General features: G+C 40.3%; 1 protein-coding gene across 7 annotated transcripts in view; it reads left to right on the top strand.

Moving 5' to 3' along the window:
* Window positions 1-22,287, top strand: part of PAM (peptidylglycine alpha-amidating monooxygenase) — a 189,459-nt gene that overhangs the window by 69,706 nt on the left and 97,466 nt on the right. For all 7 annotated transcript variants that reach the window (XM_073677903.1, XM_073677884.1, XM_073677910.1 and 4 more), the window contains exons 6-7: window positions 15,069-15,154; window positions 20,209-20,292. In XM_073677903.1, coding sequence (XP_073534004.1) covers window positions 15,069-15,154; window positions 20,209-20,292 — 170 coding nt within the window. The remainder of the gene's footprint in view (window positions 1-15,068; window positions 15,155-20,208; window positions 20,293-22,287) is intronic.

The raw sequence follows: 22,287 nt of genomic DNA, 5'->3' as shown, positions 1-22,287 counted from the left end.
TAGTTTTATGGTCCAACATAGAGCACCAGAGCAGCCTATGCCAAATCTACGGTGGTGACTACATGTGAGTGTACACTACCCAAATCAGTTCTCATACTTTGCACTGACAAGGGCCAACAGCCTGAAGCACCGTGTCTGCAAATTGAGATTATGATTTGGCTTTTATCCTAAGTCATATTGCATGACTCGTTAAAGGGTCGATTGTGGATTGCTGCTTCCAATAGGTGGTGCTATACACCGCATGCAGAATTATTAGGCAAATGCGTATTTTGATCACTTCGATACTTTTCATACATGTTGTCCTACTCCAAGCTGCATAGGCTTGAGAGACAACTACCAATTAAGTAAATCTGGGGATGTGCATCTCTGTAATTAGGAGGGGTGTTGACTAATGACAACAACACCCTATATAAGGTGTGCTTAATTATTAGGCAGCGTCCTTTCCTTTGACAAAATGGGTCAGGAGAGAGATTTGACGGGCTCTGAAAAGTCCAAAATTGCAAGATGTCTTTCAGAGGGATGCAGCAGTCTTGAAATTTCCAAACTTTTGAAGCGTGATCACCAAACAATCAAGCGTTTCATGGCAAATAGCCAACAGGGTCGCAAGAAGCGTGTTGGCCAAATAAGGCGCAAAATAGCTGCCCATGAATTGAGGAAAATCAAGCGTAAAGCTGCCAAGATGCCATTCGCCACCAGTTTTGCCATATTTCAGAGCTGCAACGTTACTGGAGTATCAAAAAGCACAAGGTGTGCGATACTCAGGGACATGGCCAAGGTAAGGAAGGCTGAAAAACGACCACCTTTGAACAAGAAACATAAGATAAAACGTCAAGAATGGGCCAAGAAATATCTTAAGACTAATTTTTCAAAGGTTTTATGGACTGATGAAATGAGAGTGACTCTTGATAGGCCAGATGAATGGGCCAGAGGCTGGATCAGTAAAGGGCAGAGAACTCCACTCCGACTCAGACACCAGCAAGGTGGAGGTGGGGTACTGGTATGGGCTGGTATCATCAAAGATGAACTTGTGGGACCTTTTCGGGTTGAGGATGGAGTGAAGCTCAACTCCCAGACCTACTGCCAGTTTCTGGAAGACAACTTCTTCAAGCAGTGGTACAGGAAGAAGTCGGTATCGTTCAAGAAAAACATGATTTTCATGCAGGACAATGCTCCATCACATGCATCCAACTACTCCACAGCGTGGCTGGCCAGTAAAGGTCTAAAAGAAGAAAAAATAATGACATTCACCTGATCTGAACCCCATAGAGAACCTGTGGTCCATCATAAAATGTGAGATCTACAGGGAGCGAAAACAGTACACCTCTCGGAACAGTGTCTGGGAGGCTGTGGTGGCTGCTGCACGCAATGCTCATCGAAAACAGATCAAGCAACTGACAGAATCTATGGATGGAAGGCTTCTGAGTGTCATCATAAAGAAAGGTGGCTATATTCATCACTATTTTTTTTGTTTTTGCATGTCAGAAATGTTTATTTCTAAATTTTGTGCACTGATATTGGTTTACCTGGTGAAAATAAACAAGTGAGATGGGATTATATTTGTTTTTTATTAAGTTGCCTAATAATTCTGCACAGTAATAATTACCTGCTAAAACAGATATCCTCCTAAGATGGCCAAATCTAAAAAAAAAAACACTCCAACTTCCAAAAATATTAAGCTTGGATATTTATGAGTCTTTTGGGTTGATTGAGAACATAGTTGTTGATCAATAATAAAAATAATCCTCTAAAATACAACTTGCCTAATAATTCTGCACACAGTGTAGAGTTCAAGTCCTCTTTCTCTCTGAAGAGACAATTTGCATTTGTACATTAGTTTGTAACTTTCACCCCATTCATGGCACCTATCCAGTATTTATATGGCCAGACAATCCCTTTAGTGGCAGCTGTAGCAAAGAAGATGTAACACTTGGGAGCAGAATCTAAAATTCACTGGGTTTTTGCCGCTTAGAGTCCATTCACATGGACCAACCAGCGACATTAAATTACGGCCGGTCAGCTACTTGTTTGCTGAACAACGTGTATTTGATAGAATGTGTACACAGACCTATCTCTTCAGATGTAAACAGAACGATCTGTTAGGCTGCGTGCTCACTATGCTTTTTTAAAGCGTTTTTGCCGTGGAATTTCCGCAGCGAAAATGCTTAAAAAACATTTGGTAATACGTGCCCCATGGTCCCCAATGATAATCTGCATGTGCTGTGCCGCTGCGGATTATCATTGCGGAAAAATACGCAGCATGTCCATTAATTTTGCGGACAACTAGCGTAATTGCCGCCATTGACTTGCATTGAATCGCTTAATATCCGCATGACTACATGTGCACATGCGGATATTAAGCGATTCAATGTGCGGATGGTACCCGAGTCTGGAGAAGAGGAGACTCTCCTCCAGACCCAGGTACCATGGTACCTGTTAAAAAAAAAATTTAAAATAAAGATTATACTTACCTTCCGATGGCCGTCGGTCTCCTCAGCGATGCGTCCGGTCTCTTGTACAGCTCGCGATGGTCTAAAAGGATCTTCCATGACGTCATTTAGTCATGTGACAGGTCACGCGACCGCTGACGTCGGCGGTCGTGTCACCTGTCACATGACTAAATGACGTCATGAAAGGTCCTTTCACACCACTGCGAGCCGTACAAGAGAACGGACGCAGCGGAGAAAAGACCGGGGGCCATCGGAAGGTGAGTATAATCTTTATTTTTTACCATTTTTATTCTTTTTTTTAACTATTAACTTGGTCACTCTATATAAATCCATTCCGGTTGCATGGATTTACAGGTGCATCTCACTAAATTAGAATATCATCAAAAAGTTAATTTATTTCAGTTGTTCAATACAAAAAGTGAAACTCATTTATTATATAGAGTCATTACAAACAGAGTGATCTATTTCAATTGTTTATTTCTGTTAATGTTGATGATTATGGATTACACCTAATGAAAACACAAAAGTCATTATCTCAGTAAATTAAAATAATTAATAAAAAACACGTGGAACAGTTTTCTAAGAGTTTAGAAAGGCCTCTTGGTCTGTTTCAGTAGGCTCCACAATCATGGGGAAGACTGCTGACTTGACAGATGTCCAGAAGGCGGTCATTGACGCACTCCACAAGGTCCAAGAGTTCCAATTTTCATTTGGAAATCAAGATCCCAGAGTCTTGAAGAAGAGTGGAGAGGCCACAATCCAAGCTGCTTGAGGTCTAGTGTGAAGTTTCCACAATCAGTGATGGTTTGGGGAGCCATGTCATCTGCTGGTGTAGGTCAGCTGTGTTTTATCAAGACCAAAGTCAGCGCAGCCGTCTATCAGGAAATTTTAGAGCACTTCATGCTTCCCTCTGCCGCCAAGCTTTTTGGAGATGGAAATTTCATTCTCCAGCAGGACTTGGCCCCTGTCCACACTGCCAAAAGTACCAATACCTGGTCTAAAAACAACAGTATCACTGTGTTTGATTGGCCAGCAAACTCGCCTGACCTTAACCCCACAGAGAATCTATGGGGTATTGTCAAGAGGAAGATGAGAGACACCAGACCCAACAATGCAGACGAGCTGAAGGCTGCTATTAAAACAACCTTGGCTTCCATAACACCTCAGCAGTGCCACAGACTGATCGCCTCCATGCCACGCCGCATTGATGCAGTAATTGATGCAAAAGGAGCCCCGACCAAGTATTGAGTGCATTTACTGAACATACATTTCAGTAGGCCAACATTTTGGATTTTAAAAACATTTTTCAAGCTTTTGTTATAAAGTATTCTAATTTACTGAGATAATGCCTTTTGTGTTTTCATTGGCTGTAATCCATAATCATCAACATTAACAGAAATAAACACTTGAAATAGATCACTCTGTTTGTAATGACTCTGTATAATATATGAGTTTCACTTTTTGTATTGAAGAACTGAAATAAATTAACTTTTTGATAATATTCTAATTTAGTGAGATGCACCTGTATATAGTGTGACCAAGTTGTCAAGCACTTTTCCAAGTGATGCTAAAATCGCTTGGAAAAGCGCTTGATAACCCGCATGCAGAAATGCATGCAAAAACACTTGACAAACGCTTCTACCTGACAGGAAAAACGCATGTAAAATCTGCAGCATATCTGCATCGTGGGCACTTAGGCAAATAGGTCAGTAATGGATCGTTCAGTATGCATAGGCTGGCGATGTTCGCAACGCAGATCTTGTTTACACAGGATGATGCGTTGCCGAGATCGATGATCTTTTGTGTAGCATTTTCCCTGACATACGAGAATTTTACTCGATTGTCTGGTAACCGGCAGCCTGTTCACACTGCACAATTATTATGGAACACTCGTTCACGATTTTCATGCAGTGTAAATGGACCTTTAGTTAGGAATCTATATAGATGATCTTATTGATGTGACTGTGTTTTATACACTGCTCAAAAAAATAAAGGGAACACTCAAATAACACATCCTAGGTCTGAATGAATGAAATATTCTCATTGAATACTTTGTTCTGTACACAGTTGAATGTTCTGACAAGAAAATCACACAAAAATCATCAATGGAAATCAAATTTATTAACCAATGGAGGCCTGGATTTGGAGTCACCCCCAAAATTAAAGTGGAAAAACACACTACAGGCTGATCCAACTTTGATGTAATGTCCTTAAAACAAGTCAAAATGAGGCTCAGTATTGTGTGTGGCCTCCACGTGCCTGTATGATCTCCATACAACGCCTGGGTATGCTCCTGATGAGGTTGCGGATGGTCTCCTCCCAGACCTGGACTAAAGCATCCGCCAACTCCTGGACAGTCTGTGGTGCAATGTGACGTTGGTGGATAGAGCGAGACATGATGTCCCAGATGTGCTCAATCGGATTCAGGTCTGGGGAACTGGCGGGCCAGTCCATAGCTTCAATGCCTTCATCTTGCAGGAACTGCTGACACACTCCAGCCACATGATGTCTGGCATTGTCCTGCATTAGGAGGAACCCAGGGCCAACCGCACCAGAATATGGTCTCACAAGGGGTCTGAGGATTTCACCTCGGTACCTAATGGCAGTCAGGCTACCTCTGGCGAGCACATGGAGGGCTGTGTGGCCCTCCAAAGAAATGCCACCCCACACCATTACTGACCCACTGCCAAACCGGTCATGCTGAAGGATGTTGCAGGCAGCAGATCGCTCTCCACGGCGTCTCCAGACTCTGTCACGTCTGTCACACGTGCTCAGTGTGAACCTGCTTTCATCTGTGATGAGCACAGGGCGCCAGTGGCGACTTTGCCAATCCTGGTGTTCTGTGGCAAATGCCAAGCATCCTGCACGGTGTTGTGCTGTGAGCACAACCCCCATGTGTGAATGTCGGGCCCTCATACCACCCTGATGGAGTCAGTTTCTAACCATTTGTGCAGACACATGCACATTTGTGGCCTGCTGGAGGTCATTTTACAGGGCTCTGGCAGTGCTCCTCCTGTTCCTCCTTGCACAAAGGCGGAGGTAGCGGTCCTGCTGCTGGGTTGTTGCCCTCCTACGGCCCCCTCCACGTCTCCTGGTGTACTGGCCTGTCTCCTGGTAGCGCCTCCAGCCTCTGGACACTAGGCTGACAGACACAGCAAACCTTCTCGCATTGATGTGCCATCCTGGATGAGCTGCACTACCTGAGCAACTTCTGTGGGTTGTAGAGTCCATCTCATGCTACCACGAGTGTGAAAGCACAACCAACATTCAAAAGTGACCAAAACATCAGCCAGAAAGCATTGGTACTGAGATGTGGTCTGTGGTCCCCACCTGCAGAACCACTCCTTTATTGAGGGTGTCTTGATAATTGCCATTAATTTCCATCTAGTGTCTATTCCATTTGCACAACAGCATATGAAATTGATTGTCAATCAGTATTGCTTCCTAAGTGGACAGTTTGATTTCACAGAAGTTTGATTTACTTGGAGTTATATTCTGTTGTTTAAGGCTATGTGCCCACGTTGCATTTATGAAGCAGAAAATTTCTGCTGCATAAATGCAAGTCCTCTCCCGGAAAAACGCATGCGGAATTCCGCACGCGTTTATCGCGCATTTTTTGCGCGTTTATCACGCGTTTTCCACATGCGGAATTGCCTTGCGTTTTTTATGCATTGGACTAAGGCAATTCCGCTTGCGGAAACGCAAAATTAAATGACATGCTGCGGATTTTTGAACGCGGCATAAACGCTGCGGAAAAATCCGCAGCATGTGCATAGAACATGCGGAATCCCATTGGGGACCATGGGGTGCGGATATACATGCGTTTTTCAAGCGCATATGCTGCGGAAATTCCGCAGCATATACGCTTGAAAAATGCTACGTGGGCACACAGCCTAAGTGTTCCCTTTATTTTTTTGAGCAGTGTATATAAAATTCAAAGCCAAAATAGGTTTGATTATTTTTATTATGCTGAATTACCAGCAAGGACACATTTTACTCTTCAAAGTATGCTACAAAATCACATAATTATATAGCATTTAGAACAAAATTTCAGGTTTCGCATTTCCATTTATCATGTGTCTATTTTCTGTTAGAAATACACGTCACTCAGTCTCTCGGTGCAGAAATTAGCTCTGTTATGTCTTCAGAATATCACTTGTCAATATCATTGACTTTTACAGATTTGCCAAAAAATGTACTAAGCATGAGTTTAAGGCTACAGTCACACTATCAGTATTTGGTCAGTATTTTACCTCAGTATTTGTAAGCCAAAACCAGGCGAGGAACAATCAGAGGGAAAGTATAATAGAAACATTTCACCACTTCTGTATTTATCACCCATTCCTGGTTTTGGTTTACAAATACTGAGGTAAAATACTGACCAAATACTGATAGTGTGACTGTAGCCTAAGGGACACTATTTGTAGGACAGATTTTCACACCTGCTTTTCTAACAGTTGGAATTGATGCATCTCAATGAAATGTCTGCGTTATTTATCTGAATATGAAAGGATATACATATAAACCACAGGTCATATCTTTTCATGATGACGTCAGCAATCTCCAAGTCCGAGCACTGCAGTTTTTACTGATAATAGGTGAAAAAAAAAAACAAATGCCACGAGCACACAACTGTAGGATACCTCACTGCGTTTTCTGAGATATAAAGACCCCTATACAGATTATGTAGCTGTTGGCTGAATGATTGTTCATCTGACAGCTATCTCCCCCAACTCCCCCACACATAGGAATATTTATTAGCAGTAGCAGCAAGTCAACAGACTTAATTTTTATCACTTAGTATTGAGCAGAATTAATATACAACAATAATAATAAGCAAAATTAAATTTGGCCGGTTGGTTCGACCCTTCACAAGTCACAGTTTCTCATCTGGCTCCTTGAGAAAATTAGTTGGCCTCCCCTGTTTTAAGGTATGACGCTGTATAACCAAACAGTTACATAGGTCGCCCATTGGCAACAACCATATGCTGTGTAGTATACTTTTATACATGGAACGGATATGATCTACTACCACCCTGACAAGCAACAAAAGAATACTTTTTGTCCTTTATTAGGTGAATGGAGGCTTTGGCTTTTTGGAGCATATATTGACTGCTTGCACACAAGATGATATGTGAAATTAAAATTTTTCAGCTATACGCTAAAAAGTTAATTTATAAGGCCAGAGTGGATTCTTAAATCCTAATAGTTATGAGTACTGACAATTGACATGTTCCTGTATCTCTGTGTATCACCACCTATACCATAAATGGCCCATTTGACCTTCATAAATTTGTTGAGTTTTCAGTTTAGTTGTATACTGTGATAAATATGTAATAAGGGCCATCATACACCGCATGACAATGCTACAAGTCATAACTACAATTGAAGGTTGAAATATGACTATTAGGAGAAGATATAGGATTTTTTTTACCACTATAAAGAACTATATTTAAAGAGACCTCTAAATCTTTTATCAAACTTCCCAGACTGGATGAAGCTTATGATTTTAAAACCGTTGTGCGCTTAGAAAAAAAATAGTTCAAAGACAAGCCGGATCCATGCTTTAGACTTATCCCGTCACGGTAATCTTCAGATAAAGGAGGATTAGACTAGATCAGTTTGGTGTTAATGCCAGGATCGTTGATGTACTTCCCACAGTTTCTATATTCTTTAGAAGCGAACGAAGTGCAGCAGCAATATTGATGACCTTGGCACACAACAGTTGTTTCATCTGAAAAATAGACTTGCTTCTTTGAAGCTAAAGGATGAAACTCGGTGCAGAGGTCTGCACAGGATGGAATTATGAGTTTTTCCTTGTAATGCCAGCTCACAATTCGGTGAGACAGATCAAAACCTCCTACTGCATTGCTTCTGAAGTATTATAATCCATAAGTTCTAGAGAGTAGGTGTCCATTCACCCAGGTTATCCTCCTGGCAATTGAAATTAATACTGAGACTAGGACCTAGTAACTATAGACTAGAGCACTGATTCATCAAGACTGGCGATTTTCTCACTGGTGTTGATGAATGGTTATGCTGGAGTTAGAAGCTCCTGATTCGTGAAGAAGAGCACGCAAAATTTTGACTCAAGTTGAGCCAAAAATGTACGACTTTTCAATGCTACTTTTTTTTTTTGCGTAAAAACTAAATGATGAATCAGGATTTAGGTCTTAAATCTAGAATCCCACTAACTAAATTATTATATTAATTCTATGAATTTGTTCTTAAGAGAATCTCAAAGCGCATTTTTGTTTTTTTTAATATACTAATTTTTATTTAAAAAAAAATAGAAATGATCCAACTTGGAAATATTGTTAGGCAGAATATGATTGGCATTAGACTATATAATATCACTCAAACATGGCCTTAAAGGGTTTGCCAGGATTATAAATATTAGTGTGCCACTTTTGACTATGAACTGTAAAGAATATTGAAATAGTAGCTCTTCCGCTGCCTACACCAATCTATTCTAAATTCTCCACCTCTTTAATTTTTTATAATTGACATTTGGATGGAAAGTGGTCATCCCCATCTGAAATGTGTGCCCAGCCACTGCGTGTTTGGAGAAGTGCTGCCTGGTCTCTTGCAGAATTCATAGAGGGATGGCAAGGATTAAAGGGAATCTATATGGGCATGTAAGTCATAGGAAGCTTAATAAAGTGATACCTTGATATCTGTGATCCGAAGTCTTATTCCAGAGAAATACAGGTTTTTCTTATCTGTAAAGGAGATGTTCAGGACTATGGGCCGGACACTGATCTGCATGAGAATCTGCCTCCAGAGATTATTATAAATGAAGGGGGTTTAACCAGTGTGATGTGTAATGGCCGCTCTCTGCTCTCCTGATCTCACTGCAGAGCTGTGTGTGATTATACCTGACACATCTGTATGCTCCTCTCAGCTTCAGCTCCATCTCAAAGGCAGACAGGGCTGCAATATTATTTCAATACAGCACAGCTGTGAGAGCTGCAGGAAATGTGTTTGTGTACTGTGTTAGTTACTTGTCTCACACTTGTAACCTCCTGTTATCTAAAATAATCTCTGGATGTAGATTCTCATGCAGATCTGTGTGCTGCCCATAGTCCTGAACAGCTCATTTACATATAAGAAAAATGTGGATTTCTCTGGAAAAGGACATCGGATCGCAGATATCAAGGTACCATTTTATTCAGCTTCCTATGATCTGCAGGCCCATATAAGGCGGCTTAGGAGGGTTAATCCAGAGGAGGCATATAGAAAGTCATGTGGTCAGATGAGACCAAAATGGGACTTTTTGGTTTCAATTCCATTTGCCGTGTTTGGAAGAAGAAGAAGGATGAGTACAATCCAAAGAACACCGTCCCAACCTTGAAGCATGGTGGGGGAAACATTATACTTTGGGGGTGCTTTTCTGCAAAGGGGGCAGAACGACTGCTATTGAAGGGAGCATGGATGAGGTCATCTATCGCGAGATTTTGGCCAACAACCTCCTTCCCCCAGTAAGAGCATTGAAGATGGGTCGTGGCTGGGTCTTCCAGCATGACTATGACTTGAAACACACAGCCAGGGCAACTAAGGAGTGGCTCGTAAGAAGCATTTCAAGGTCCTGGAGTAGCCTAGCCAGTCTCCAGACCTGAACCCAATAGAAAATCTTTGGAGGGAGCTGAAATTCAATGTTGCCCAGCGACAGCCCCAAAACCTGAAGGATCTTGAGAAGATCTGTATGGAGGAGTAGGCCAAAATCCCTGCTGCAGTATGTGCAAACTTGGTCAAGAACTACAGGAAATGTCTGACCTCTGTAATTACAAAGAAAGGTTTCTGTGCCAAATATTAATTTCTGTTTTTCTATTGTATCAAATACTTATTTCATGCAATAAAATGCAAATTAATTATGTAAAAATAATACACTGTGATTTTCTTGATTTTTTTAGACTCTGTCACTCACAGTTGAAGTGTACCTACGATACAAATTACAGACCTCTCCATTCTTTATAAGTGGGAAAACTTGCAAAATCTTCATTGTATCAAATACTTCTCCCCCACACACTGTATTTTCAGGTATTCTTAATTCAGTGGGAACTATTTTTTTTAAAAAATCACTAGACCTTAAAAAAATGAAATAAAAAAAAATTCACTGTAAATAAGATAATTTCTGATCGCTTTAGTTTGCCATCTGTGTTTAAATCACTTTTTCATTCCCATGATGGCTTCTTCAGATACTGTGATAAGCCATTGTATCAGCGTGTTAATCACTTTGGCAGTTTTGATTTTGGCGTGTTTAGTAACACTGTCTAGCACATGATGGCTTTTTTTTTTTATTGATGTCAGTAGAATCCCACATCTCTCTCCGTAAATCATTCTCTTTTACTTTTTAGATGTTATAAATGCATCTGTTTATGCTATGCCTAAATTAGAGTAGACAGGAGAAATTTGCCAAGTGATTCAACAGATAATACTAAAGCCGTGACATTGTAGGTAAATGCAAAACAAACTTTGGCGCCTTGCCACATACTGTATGTAGTAATAGCATGTCAGCCAATATCTGATCCAATTACGGCTTTGATTAAAAGAGGGAGGGGGTTCTAAGTGGAAGCCAGAAAACTGTTCCAGCAGATAAATGAATTAGAGATGTATATCAGAGAATTTATTTGTGCTTGCCGGCATCCTGTGCCAATAGACTCTATTGCTCAGTTTGAGACTATTTCTGCCTGTCTGTCATACGAACGCTAGCCATGGAAATGCTTGTGTTCCTGTACTTCAGCCATACAGTGGTGGCCAAAAGTATTGGCACCCCTGCAATTCTGTCAGATAATACTCAGTTTCTTCCTGAAAATGATTGCAATCACAAATTCTTTGGTATTATTATCTTCATTTAATTTGCTTGCAAGGAAAAAACACAAAAGAGAATGAAGCAAAAATCAAATCATTGATCATTTCACACAAATCTCCAAAAATGGGCCAGACAAAAGTATTGGCACCCTCAGCCTAATACTTGGTTGCACAACCTTTAGCCAAAATAACTGCGAGCAACCGCTTCCGGTAACCATCAATGAGTTTCTTACAATGCTCTGCTGGAATTGTAGACCATTCTTCTTTGGCAAACTGCTCTAGGTCTCTGATATTTGAAGGGTGCCTTCTCCAAACTGCCATTTTGAGATCTCTCCACAGGTGTTCTATGGGATTCAGGTCTGGACTCATTGCTGGCCACCTTAGAAGTCTCCAGTGCTTTCTCTCAAACCATTTTATAGTGCTTTTGGAAGAGTGTTTTGGTTCATAGTCCTGCTGGAAGACCCATGACCTCTGAGGGAGACCCAGCTTTCTCACACTGGGCCCTACATTATGCTGCAAAATTTGTTGGTAGTCTTCAGACTTCATAATGCCATGCACACGGTCAAGCAGTCCAGTGCCAGAGGCAGCAAAGCAACCCCAAAACATCAGGGAACCTCCACCATGTTTGACTGTAGGGACCGTGTTCTTTTCTTTGAATGCCTCTTTTTTTTTCCTGTACACTCTATGTTGATGCTTTTTGCCAAAAAGCTCTACTTTTGTCTCATCTGACCAGAGAACATTCTTCCAAAACGTTTTAGGCTTTCTCAGGTAAGTTTTGGCAAACTCCAGCCTGGCTTTTTTATCTCGGGGTAAGAAGTGGGGTCTTCCTGGGTATCCTACCATACAGTCCCTTTTCATTCAGACGCCAACGGATAGTACGGGTTGACACTGTTGTACCCTCGGACTGCAGGGCAGCTTGAACTTGTTTGGATGTTAGTCGAGGTTTTTTATCCACCATTCGCACAATCTTGCGTTGAAATCTCTCGTCAATTTTTCTTTTCCGTCCACATCTAGGGAGGTTAGCCACAGTGCCATGGGCTTTAAACTTCTTGATGACACTGTGCACGGAAGACACAGGAACATTCGAGTCTTTGGAGATGGACTTGTAGCCTTGAGATTGCTCATGCTTCCTCACAATTTGGCTTCTCAAGTCCTCAGACAGTTCTTTGGTCTTTCTATTCTTCATGCTCAATGTGGTACACACAAGGACACAGGACAGAGGTTGAGTCAACTTTAATCCATGTTAACTGGCTGCAAGTGTGATTTAGTTATTGCCAACACCTGTTAGGTGCCACAGGTAAGTTACAGGTGCTGTTAATTACACGAATTAGAGAAGCATCACATGATTTTTCAAACAGTGCCAATACTTTTGTCCACCCCCTTTTTTAGGTTTGGTGTGGAATTGTATCCAATTTGGTTTTAGGACAATTCTTTTTGTGTTTTTTCATTGAAGACAAATTAAATGAAGATAATAATACCAAAGAATTTGTGATTGCAATCATTTTCTGGAAGTATTATCTGACAGAATTGCAGGGGTGCCAATACTTTTGGCCACCACTGTATGTAATGCTGGTTACTAGAAGTATGAAATTGCTGGGTGTAAGGCCCGTTTTACACATATGACATTCATGGTCCCAGTTTGGGAAGTGATTTCCAGACCCGCCATGGGTCTCCTGAAACGGACTCGACATCCTCATAGGCATATATAAGGTGGCTGAGTTTGGTTCAGGAGACCCGAGGCCGGTCAGGACATAACAGTCAACACTCAGTCCATGAATGTAAGGCAGTGTTCACATCATGTTTGGCTCCGCCAAGGCTTACCTCCGAGACCTCACAAAATGGGATTTGGGCCCATGTACTGACTGGGCCATTGACAGTAATGATGCAGATGGTGCCACGTTGTGCTTTGTTATACGTAATTTTTGGCCATACATGCCTAGTTCAGGCTACAGCAAGTCGTAGTTGACTACGTGTTGATGCCCACATCCAATAGGCATATATGTCCAAAAACGATGTCCTACAGAACACACTGTGACTCTGTCTACATCATTATAGTCAGTGACCCCATCAGTGCATACCCTCGAATCCCATTTTAGGGGCTTTGGATGTAAGCCCCAATGGAGCCACTGAACGTATGCTAAAACGCTATGTGAACATCAGCCTATGACGTGTAAAACCGACCCTAAAATGATCAGAAGGGGAACAGCTTGATGAAACGATGCCTTTCCATGTAGGTGATGCAAATACATCTGATTTTCTTCCTGGTATTATTATTTACCAAAGGTTCTATATTGAATCTTTATTTCTTTGCTTCCCCCCCCCCCCCACATTCCTGTATTTTTGCCATTGTAGTCGATTAAAAGAGCTTTCCGGGGAAATAAAAAGATAATCCATCTTAGCGTTCGGTCATTTCTTTGAAAGGAAAGGAACTTACTCGCCGTTAAGGTCAAATAAAACTGATTTATTCTTACCTTCCTTTTTTTTATTTTGTATTATGATGAGCCAATTAAATTTGATAAACAATTAGTTTTGTAAATCGCCCTTCAAATATTTTCTACGTTAAGTTTCCATTTCTGATTTTGTGTTTTTAATTTCTTTAATCTTTATCTGCAGTTAAAGCAAAAAAGACACACTGTAATACAGGTGATTCTTGTTATTGTACATTTTCAAGATAGGCCGTCAATGTGTGATCATTGAGTGTTATACCGTCCTGACCCATATCTATCAGCAGATTGTGGTGATTAAGTGAACCTTTATGGCAAATTTTGCTTGAAAAATAGCCAGTTTTGCTGTTTTGGAAGCTCAGAATTCCCGGGAACCATTACATTTGTCATTTCCTGATATCAATAAGCGAAGGAGCATATATAACCCGAAATTGTGAAATAACATTTTTGACATTTAACAAGGGCGAAAATGCAAGAAAGCGTACCTCTTTCAAAAATTAAGAAAATCACAGTGCTTATCTCAGATCAAACGACTATCTAAGTGAAATGTTTCCCTTCAAGGCTCAGCCATTTATGCTGCGGACCCTGGTTCCTAATGCACTAAATGTAGGATATTATTATTGACCTGCCATGTAATGTATACAGCAGACATGCAGCTGGTCATGTTTCCATCTTTATATCCCACTACTTCTACTCCTTGCGCTCACTGCAGAGATTGCCTATTTGATACGGTGCAGATGCTGCTATAATCACAGGACTTTATTAGGTAGCAAGTTCACTGTACAGGAAACTATGCAGCTAGTAATTATTTTTTTTAACTAATTAACTTAATTTCTCTCTTTTTCTCTAGCTGGAAAAAGGTTAAAGGCTGGAATAATTTATGTCTCCTTTTACTCTTTAAGCAAATTTTTCTTCATTTCCAGTAGAGCATTGGAGATATGCTTCGTGCAGCCTCGGTCCAAAGACCAGGTTGGTGGTCTCTGGCCATGGGCAGGAGCTGCACACATTTCCTGAGCTTTCCAGGTTCCTCAATCTGATGGTTGATTTGCCAGCCTGGCATAATGTCATCTGTGCGGCGTGTGGTGCTCAGGTGACGTCTTGCCAGCCCGTCTTATTGTGAGCCGAGCTTGGGATCCTGGAAGCTTGGGAAATTTGCTCAACTCTTGTTTACAGTCAGAGAGCACTGACCTGGACCATGGACCGGGTTTGCGCGAAGCGATCCGCTTATGTCTAATTACAATTTATTCCTTTTATTATCCGGTTCGGAGTCACATGATGGGCCAATCAACTTTCAGCCTATTTTAATACTGTAAAAATATATATTATGTTTTGGAATCAAATATAAATACGCAGATGTTCTTTTTAGGGATTGTGGAGCTGGACCCTGCACGGATAAATCTAGCATTATGTATGCCTGGGCAAGAAACGCACCACCAACCAAGCTTCCGAAAGGTACAGAGCTGTTATATCTCATTATTATTATTGACACATGTATAATTAAACCTGTTCATCTTCGTGCTTATTGTTTTACTGCATGTGATATAATAATAATAATCTTATAAAAAATGAAGCAATTTTATAGATTGTCTTGATTACTATAAGTGCTATTTTGGGTATACAGCCTGTCTGCTGACCTATGTATCTCTATGTTTACAGGCAATAAGACTGTGTAGGTTAAACTTGCAGTCATATGTTATTCCTTTCTTTCTGTCCAATCTTATTTCAGTTTTACAGATGGCAGAAGATGGAGCACATGGAAGAGAGTAACGCCTGACTCGGAGTTTGTTTGTGGTAGTCTGTAATTATAGACCTGCATGGAAGCTGTGGACGCAAAATATTTAAAGGGAACGGATCACGTGAAAAGTGCTATTAACCTGCAGATATGGGGTTAATCTGCAGGTAAAAAGCTTTCTCAACCGGTCCGACACCAGCACTTAGACCCCCGCTGCTGGGAGGAAATGAACTTTATTCCTCCCAGTATTTCTTGGATTTCAGTCACTGGGGCGGTGTGGGTTCAGCCACCGCTCTGTGTATAGAGAGCATCTGTAACCGCGCCCACGGCACTGACTGACAACTTGCTCAGCAGTAGGGACGGCTGTCAGTCAGTGCTCGGGGCACGGGTACAGCTGCCTCTCTCTGTTCATAGAGCGGTGACTGAACTTGCACCAGCGCCACCCCCGTGACTGAAAAGTTAGCAGAAGGAATAAAGTTAATTTCCTCCCGGCAGCGTGGGGGGGTGCCGGGCATGTTCAGAATGCTATTAACCTGCAAATTATCCCCATATCTGCAGATTAATAGTGTTTTTTCACGTGACAGGTTCCCATTAATAATATATTATATAGCACTGTGTACTTAAAATTACTCCTTTTGCCTTTCTACCTAGTTAATTCTTCTATTTTCCATTAGGTCTATGACATCACATGATTACAAACTGACTAGCTGAATCCTTCTAAACTCTATGTAGAAACAGGAAGTCTGTTTTCCCTGTATGAGTCATAAGTCACTGCAAAAGTCCCTGGCAGAGGGGGTGAGGGAGCAGCTGGATCAGGAGTTGAAGTGGGGGGATGACTCATGCCTGGAAAAGAGACTTCCTGTTTCTACATAGAGCAGAGAAAAGCAAAGAATTAACTGGGTAGAAAGGCAAAATGAGCAATTGTAAGTACACAATGCCATATAATATGATGATTGCTAGGTATCAAGAGAATAAAAACTTTGATTGGTGTGCTTCTTTAAATGGGCTCTTCAATTTTAAGAAATTGGTCTTATAACAGTGAGCATGAAGTGTGTTCCAGGTATATAATGTAAGTACTGTTAAAATGTCATCCCTGAGTCTGATTCAGTATCACCTTTTGTTGGCTTATTTATTCTGGGGTATATAATATAGTAACCTATGCAGATTTTTACGAAACAAAACACACAAAGAAGCATCTAATTGCTGTTTTCAGATTTAAAGAGGACCTGTCATTTACTCAAAAAAAATAGTTTTAAAGGGGCTGTCCAGTCTTTTGATAAGTCTTCAGTCACTTTAAATAACTAGGGTCAGTTATGCACTATTGCTGTTTAATTACTGAAGGGTGTTTGCTTATTATGGTGTTGTCTTGTTTTTTTTTCGCTCTATATAACTGCAGACTTCTAAATCCTTACAGCTCGCACACCATAGGACACTCCGGTGTTGCATACTTCTGGACACATTTAGACTAGACGTGCTCAGCCTCATTCAGTTCACTTGTATTGAGCAATGGCGAACATGTCTAGTTGGCACGTGTCCACATGTGTGCAAATCGTATACTTTTGGTCATGTAACTGCCTGCTCTCACCAGCAACACCAGAGAATCCTGACACTGCACAGTGTACACACTGTAAGGATTCAGAAGTCTGCCGTCACATAGAGTGAATGTATACTTTCATCAGAAGACCAGACATCTCCTTAATACATTTTAAAAATCCCTGAGTACTGAATTCTTTGCTGTTTTCCCTTTTGCTCTCTGTCACTCCTTTGCAGAGATTTTCATATTTGCTTTTTCTGGAGCGCGCTATGTGAGATCTCTGATTGACAGTCCAACTGGGTGCTTCTTCAGAGTCTTGGGGGTTTGTGCTTCCACCCCTTCTTCTCAGATGCTGCCAATCACAGCTTGATTGAGAATGATAGATTAGTTGTCGATCTATGATTGGCAGCATCTGGGAGGTAGGTGTGAAAACACCAGACCCTAGAGCAGACTGAAGAAATGACCGTTGAACTGCAAAGCAGAGATTTCACATAGTGTCTTCCAAATAGAAACAAATGTTAATATCTCTGCAATGAAGTGACACAGGTCCTTTTTTAAGCTTACTGAATGAAAGGACAAATATTACCAGCACTGAATACATTGAATGCTCAGTTAAGTGAAACTGTGGATTTAATCTCTTCTGTGCTTTGCCTCTTAACTGGATCAGCTGGCATTAACATTTCTACAGAACTGGGTTTATTTAGGGGAAAAAAATATGATCTTGTCTAGTGAGAATTGTGCATTCATGAAGATGTATTGTGTGTAATGTTTATAGGGGAAAGCTTTGTCAAAAGTTGACAGTTTTTCACAATTTGATCAATATGAATAATACATAACCTGTACAAATATTACTTTAAAATGGAAAACTGCAAAAGTAGGCATTAATGGCATATTTATTTTAAGGGGTTTTCTATCATATTTAATTACTTTAATTCACTTTAATGTTTAGTAGTTGGACTCCCTACACCACTCCTATACTTCTGTGCTTACTTGGGGCAACTTTCCACCAAATTTCCAGAAGATCAAATCGATGTATCCAAGGCACCAGAATTTGACCTTAATCAAGTTATTTTTTTCATCAACAGATTGGCTAAAAAAAATGAATTGTTTTGGCAGCACAATGGCCTTTGTCATGCCGGAGTAAAAAAAAAAAAAAAAAAGTATTTGTTCTTTTCAGAGCTTTTTTAATGCTGGCTTGACAAGAGCTGTTAGTGGCTGAGATGCTGATGTTTTTTTTTGCCTATATGTTGCTGGAATACTTTACTTGATTGAGATAAAACTCTTGGAAACTGCTATTGGATCTTCTGGTGGTTTGGTGGAGTATTGCCCCAAGTAAGCACGGAAGCGTAGAGGTGGTACAGGGACTGCGATAATATTCCAGGCTGTCTTGGAGACATCTACTTAATGCATTTTAGTGTTAAAATTGAAACTAATTTGTAATATACTATACTTTATTTAGCTGAGCATGACCATTAAATATTACGTCAGAGGAAATCTAGAAATGTTAGGGTACCACTGAGGACAGAAAAAAAATACATTTATCTAAGCCTACTATAGGTGTTCAGTATGACATTTGTGTGAAAAGTTTAATGGTAAAATCCCTTTACGTTTAACAAAATTTATATTGGAAAAGTTTTTGACTTTCTCCTGGATTTATAAAACGAGGCCCAATTGGTGGTAATCTCACGCTATTTCTGTATTTCTTAAAATCTTTATGTCCCTTAGTTGATTCCTGATTTGCATTACAGACGATTTTCCTGGTCTACGTCACACATATTTGACCCATTTGCTCAGTAGAAGTACTGCAACCCTATTACTTTTTTCAATTAGGTAAAATGTAGCATGAGAAGTTAAAGATTTGATATGAATGGAAGAAATGTATCTGTCATCCCCAAAATATGCATGTAAGGGACATAAATATTCAAGATCTTTCCTATAATGAGATCCATTCCTGTTCCGAGCAAAAGTGTAAGGATGGAACGTGTAGAGAAAGCAGCCGTGTGAAAGTGCCCTTACTGTTTGCTGAGTAGCTGGGAAAATCTTTATCCTTTTTTGAAGTTTGTGCCTTTTGTATTCTCCAAGCACAAAGACAACCCCCAACATATAACCCATATAGATTTCAATAAAAAAGAAAAGTTTTCTCCCAACAGGCATCTGTGACTCACACCAAAAAGGGACAGAGCTATTTATTTTTTAGGATTTTTCAAGATTTATGTAAAAATGTGTATATTTGTCAGCCGGTTTTTCATTTAGAATAAAGGGAGCACCATTGTCATTATTTGTAATAATACATTAGGAAACTAGCAACTCTAAGGTTCCTTAAAGCGAACCTGTCACCAAGAAAATGCAATGTGATCTGCGGGCACCATGTTCTAGAGAAGGAAGAGGTGGGCGGAATAATATGTGATTTTGTGAGAAAAGATTCAGTACAACCTGTGATTTATTCATTTATACCTCTGCTCTTTCTGGGATTTCCGGTCCAGTGGGCGGTCCTATCAGTGACTGACAGCTACCTCTGTATGTACACTTATATAAAGATAGCTGTCAGTTATTGATAGCCCCTCCCACTGGACCAAAAACCCCCAGAAAGAGCAGAGGATTAAATGATAATAATACAGGTTATAGCTAGTCTTTTCTCACAACACTATACATTAATCTGCGGAGCTCCCCCTGCTTTATAACAGGATACCTGCAGATTATACTGTATTTTCATGGTGACAGGTTTCCTTTAACACAAAGTTTTTAGAACAGCTAAGCTTTTTTTAAAAAAAAGTCTATAGAAAAACACCTGAAAAATGCAATCAGCTAACCTGTCCAGGTGCGCGGCAGTATTCTCCAAATGACAGCTGTCACTCACATCTTTTTTATCAAATTGCTTTATTGATCCAGTGGTATAAAAGGCACAAAAAATGGTTGAACACAACAGCCGAAAAATTAAAAAGGCAGAAAAGAAATATCCACTGCGCTCTTTGGCAACATGTTTCCGACCTGCATGGTCTTTGACGAAGGACAATTTTAGAGTTGATTTATTGACCGATAAGTTTTTTAAGATATGTTTAGATAAAATTTCATAGACTCACTTTGCATAATTAATAGAACTGTTTGTCATTGTGAATAAAGATATGATATTTAGATAGAACTGCTAATATGCAAGATGGCACTTTCTTCTTCTTCTTTTTCTTCTTCTGTTTTACCTTCTGGAAACTCTATCACTTACATATTTCTATGTTCTTGATTTAGATGTTGGATTCAAAGTTGGAGGAAATTCAGACATTAAGTATTTTGTTCTTCAAGTTCATTATGGTGACTCCAAAGCATTCCAAGGTGAGTGTGGCAAAGTTGTTATTCTAAAACCATAAAGTGTTGTCATAACTCCACAATCCTTTTAGATCATAAAACAGCAATGAAAAGACTCAGACCCCTTCTCTTGGATTGAAGTGTCTAATGAGCGTGTGCTAAGGTCATTGAGAAGGGAGTGGGAGCTGTGACTTCACCTATTGTGATTGGTGGATCCTTTATCAGTATTGCATAGAGGTGTTACCTGTCATTGTAATCCTGCCTCTGATGATAAGGAAACTGCTGTAAACTCTTCATGAAGGAGAAAGTATGAGTCTAAAGCCATCATACACTTTAGATGGTTTGGCCAATCTTTCAGCCGGCAGATTTCTCTCCTCACCTCTCTATACACAGGAGGGCCCATACTGCCATGCGCTCCTGTGTTCTTTATGAGAGAGCCGCTGCCAGAGATTTCTTTATGGGGACAGTCTTGTGGCCCCCGTACACATTACTCTGTCAGTCAATGTAGGCGGATTCTGACGAATTTGGTCTAATGTGTATGGGAAAAAAAAAGACATTTAAAAAAAACAAAAAAAAAACATGAAACATAAAAACTGATTCAAACAATAGGTCATTTTTAAGACATTCCCTTTAAGCATACAACAAGAAAGCACAGCAGCACACTGTAAGGGCCAAGACATATGCAAACACTGAGAACATAAGAGCTAAACCGCATCATTGCTAAATAAAATGTACTTACAAAAAATGAAGGCTCTTAGCGCATAAATTGGCCAATTCATGTATGCCCATCAACCACGACAAGGTAGCCTCCGCATGATGGGTATCTATCATCCTAAACATGTCTTTCTTGGGCTATAAGCCTACAATGTAAATGGGCAAACATGCCTTTCTTGGGCTAGAAGCCTACAAATTTAAGTGAGCAGGTAGAAACCAGCACTAATTAAAAGCACACTTGGGCTGATGGGTGGAGTGCAGAGTCAGAAAAGGAGTGAGTCAAAACCTCCATGGTAAACTGCAAGAAAACAAAAAACCTGACCAGCACCTCCATATAGTGTGAACAGGTGCACACTGCAATGACTGCATAACATACAATAAGAAAGCACAACAGCACACTGCAAGGGCTAAGACATATGCAAACGCTGAGAACATAAGAGCTAAACTACATCATTGCTAAATAAAATGTACTTACAAAAAATGAAGGCTCTTAGCTCATAAATTGGCCAATTCATGTATGCCCATCAACCACGACAAAACGACTGCCTCCTTTTCTGACTCAGCTAATTGTTCATGTGTATGGGGAAGTCAGAAGAGAGCTTTTGCAAATCGCTCTTTTGGGCACCTACCATGGCAGACCTGACCTGTAGTGCCTCTCTATTAAAAGTATATTGGGGCATGCAATCAACAATGAGATAACCTTAAAATCTGCCATATGATTTCAGAGATTAGACTTTGTTATATAATGCTAATTTTATGGTCTTTCCTGGGGGGGGGCGTTGTTACCAGGATCCTCAGGGGCGCGTCTTTAAGCTGCTCTGCATTATTACCCGGTGAGCCACGCCCCCTTGATAAAGACCATAAAAATGAACATTAAGTAACAAGGCCCATATCTCTGGAACCGTGTGATGAATGTAAAAAGTAAAATCCCACAATATGAATACTCAGGGGAATAGCACAAATAAAATAGGAGCAAAAGAGGCCATTGTCTTGGTAACAGGTCTTCTTTAAGGATTGGATATCAATGGATTATCCTGGAAAATTCCTCTATGCAATTTTCTCTTGGCAACATGCTACAGGGCAGTGAAAAACAGCATGGTGTAAATTGTAATTATTGGTGCATAAACATCCAATTATCCTGTTCTATAATTCACTACTATTGAAATATTAACGTCTGCTCCTAATTTGTGCTTCTAAAAATTGCAATGACCTACCAAGCTATACATCATTGCCACTAGAGTAATCCACATATAATTACATAAGGTCGTCTCTCTCCATACCGAAATGTATAAAATAATATAATTCCAT

Source organism: Phyllobates terribilis, unplaced genomic scaffold (genome assembly GCF_046119375.1).
Source record: "Phyllobates terribilis strain yellow unplaced genomic scaffold, ASM4611937v1 Scaffold_1__5_contigs__length_1240528914, whole genome shotgun sequence".
NCBI classification, from domain to species: Eukaryota; Metazoa; Chordata; class Amphibia; order Anura; family Dendrobatidae; genus Phyllobates; species Phyllobates terribilis.
This window is presented reverse-complemented; position numbering and strand designations above follow the sequence as displayed.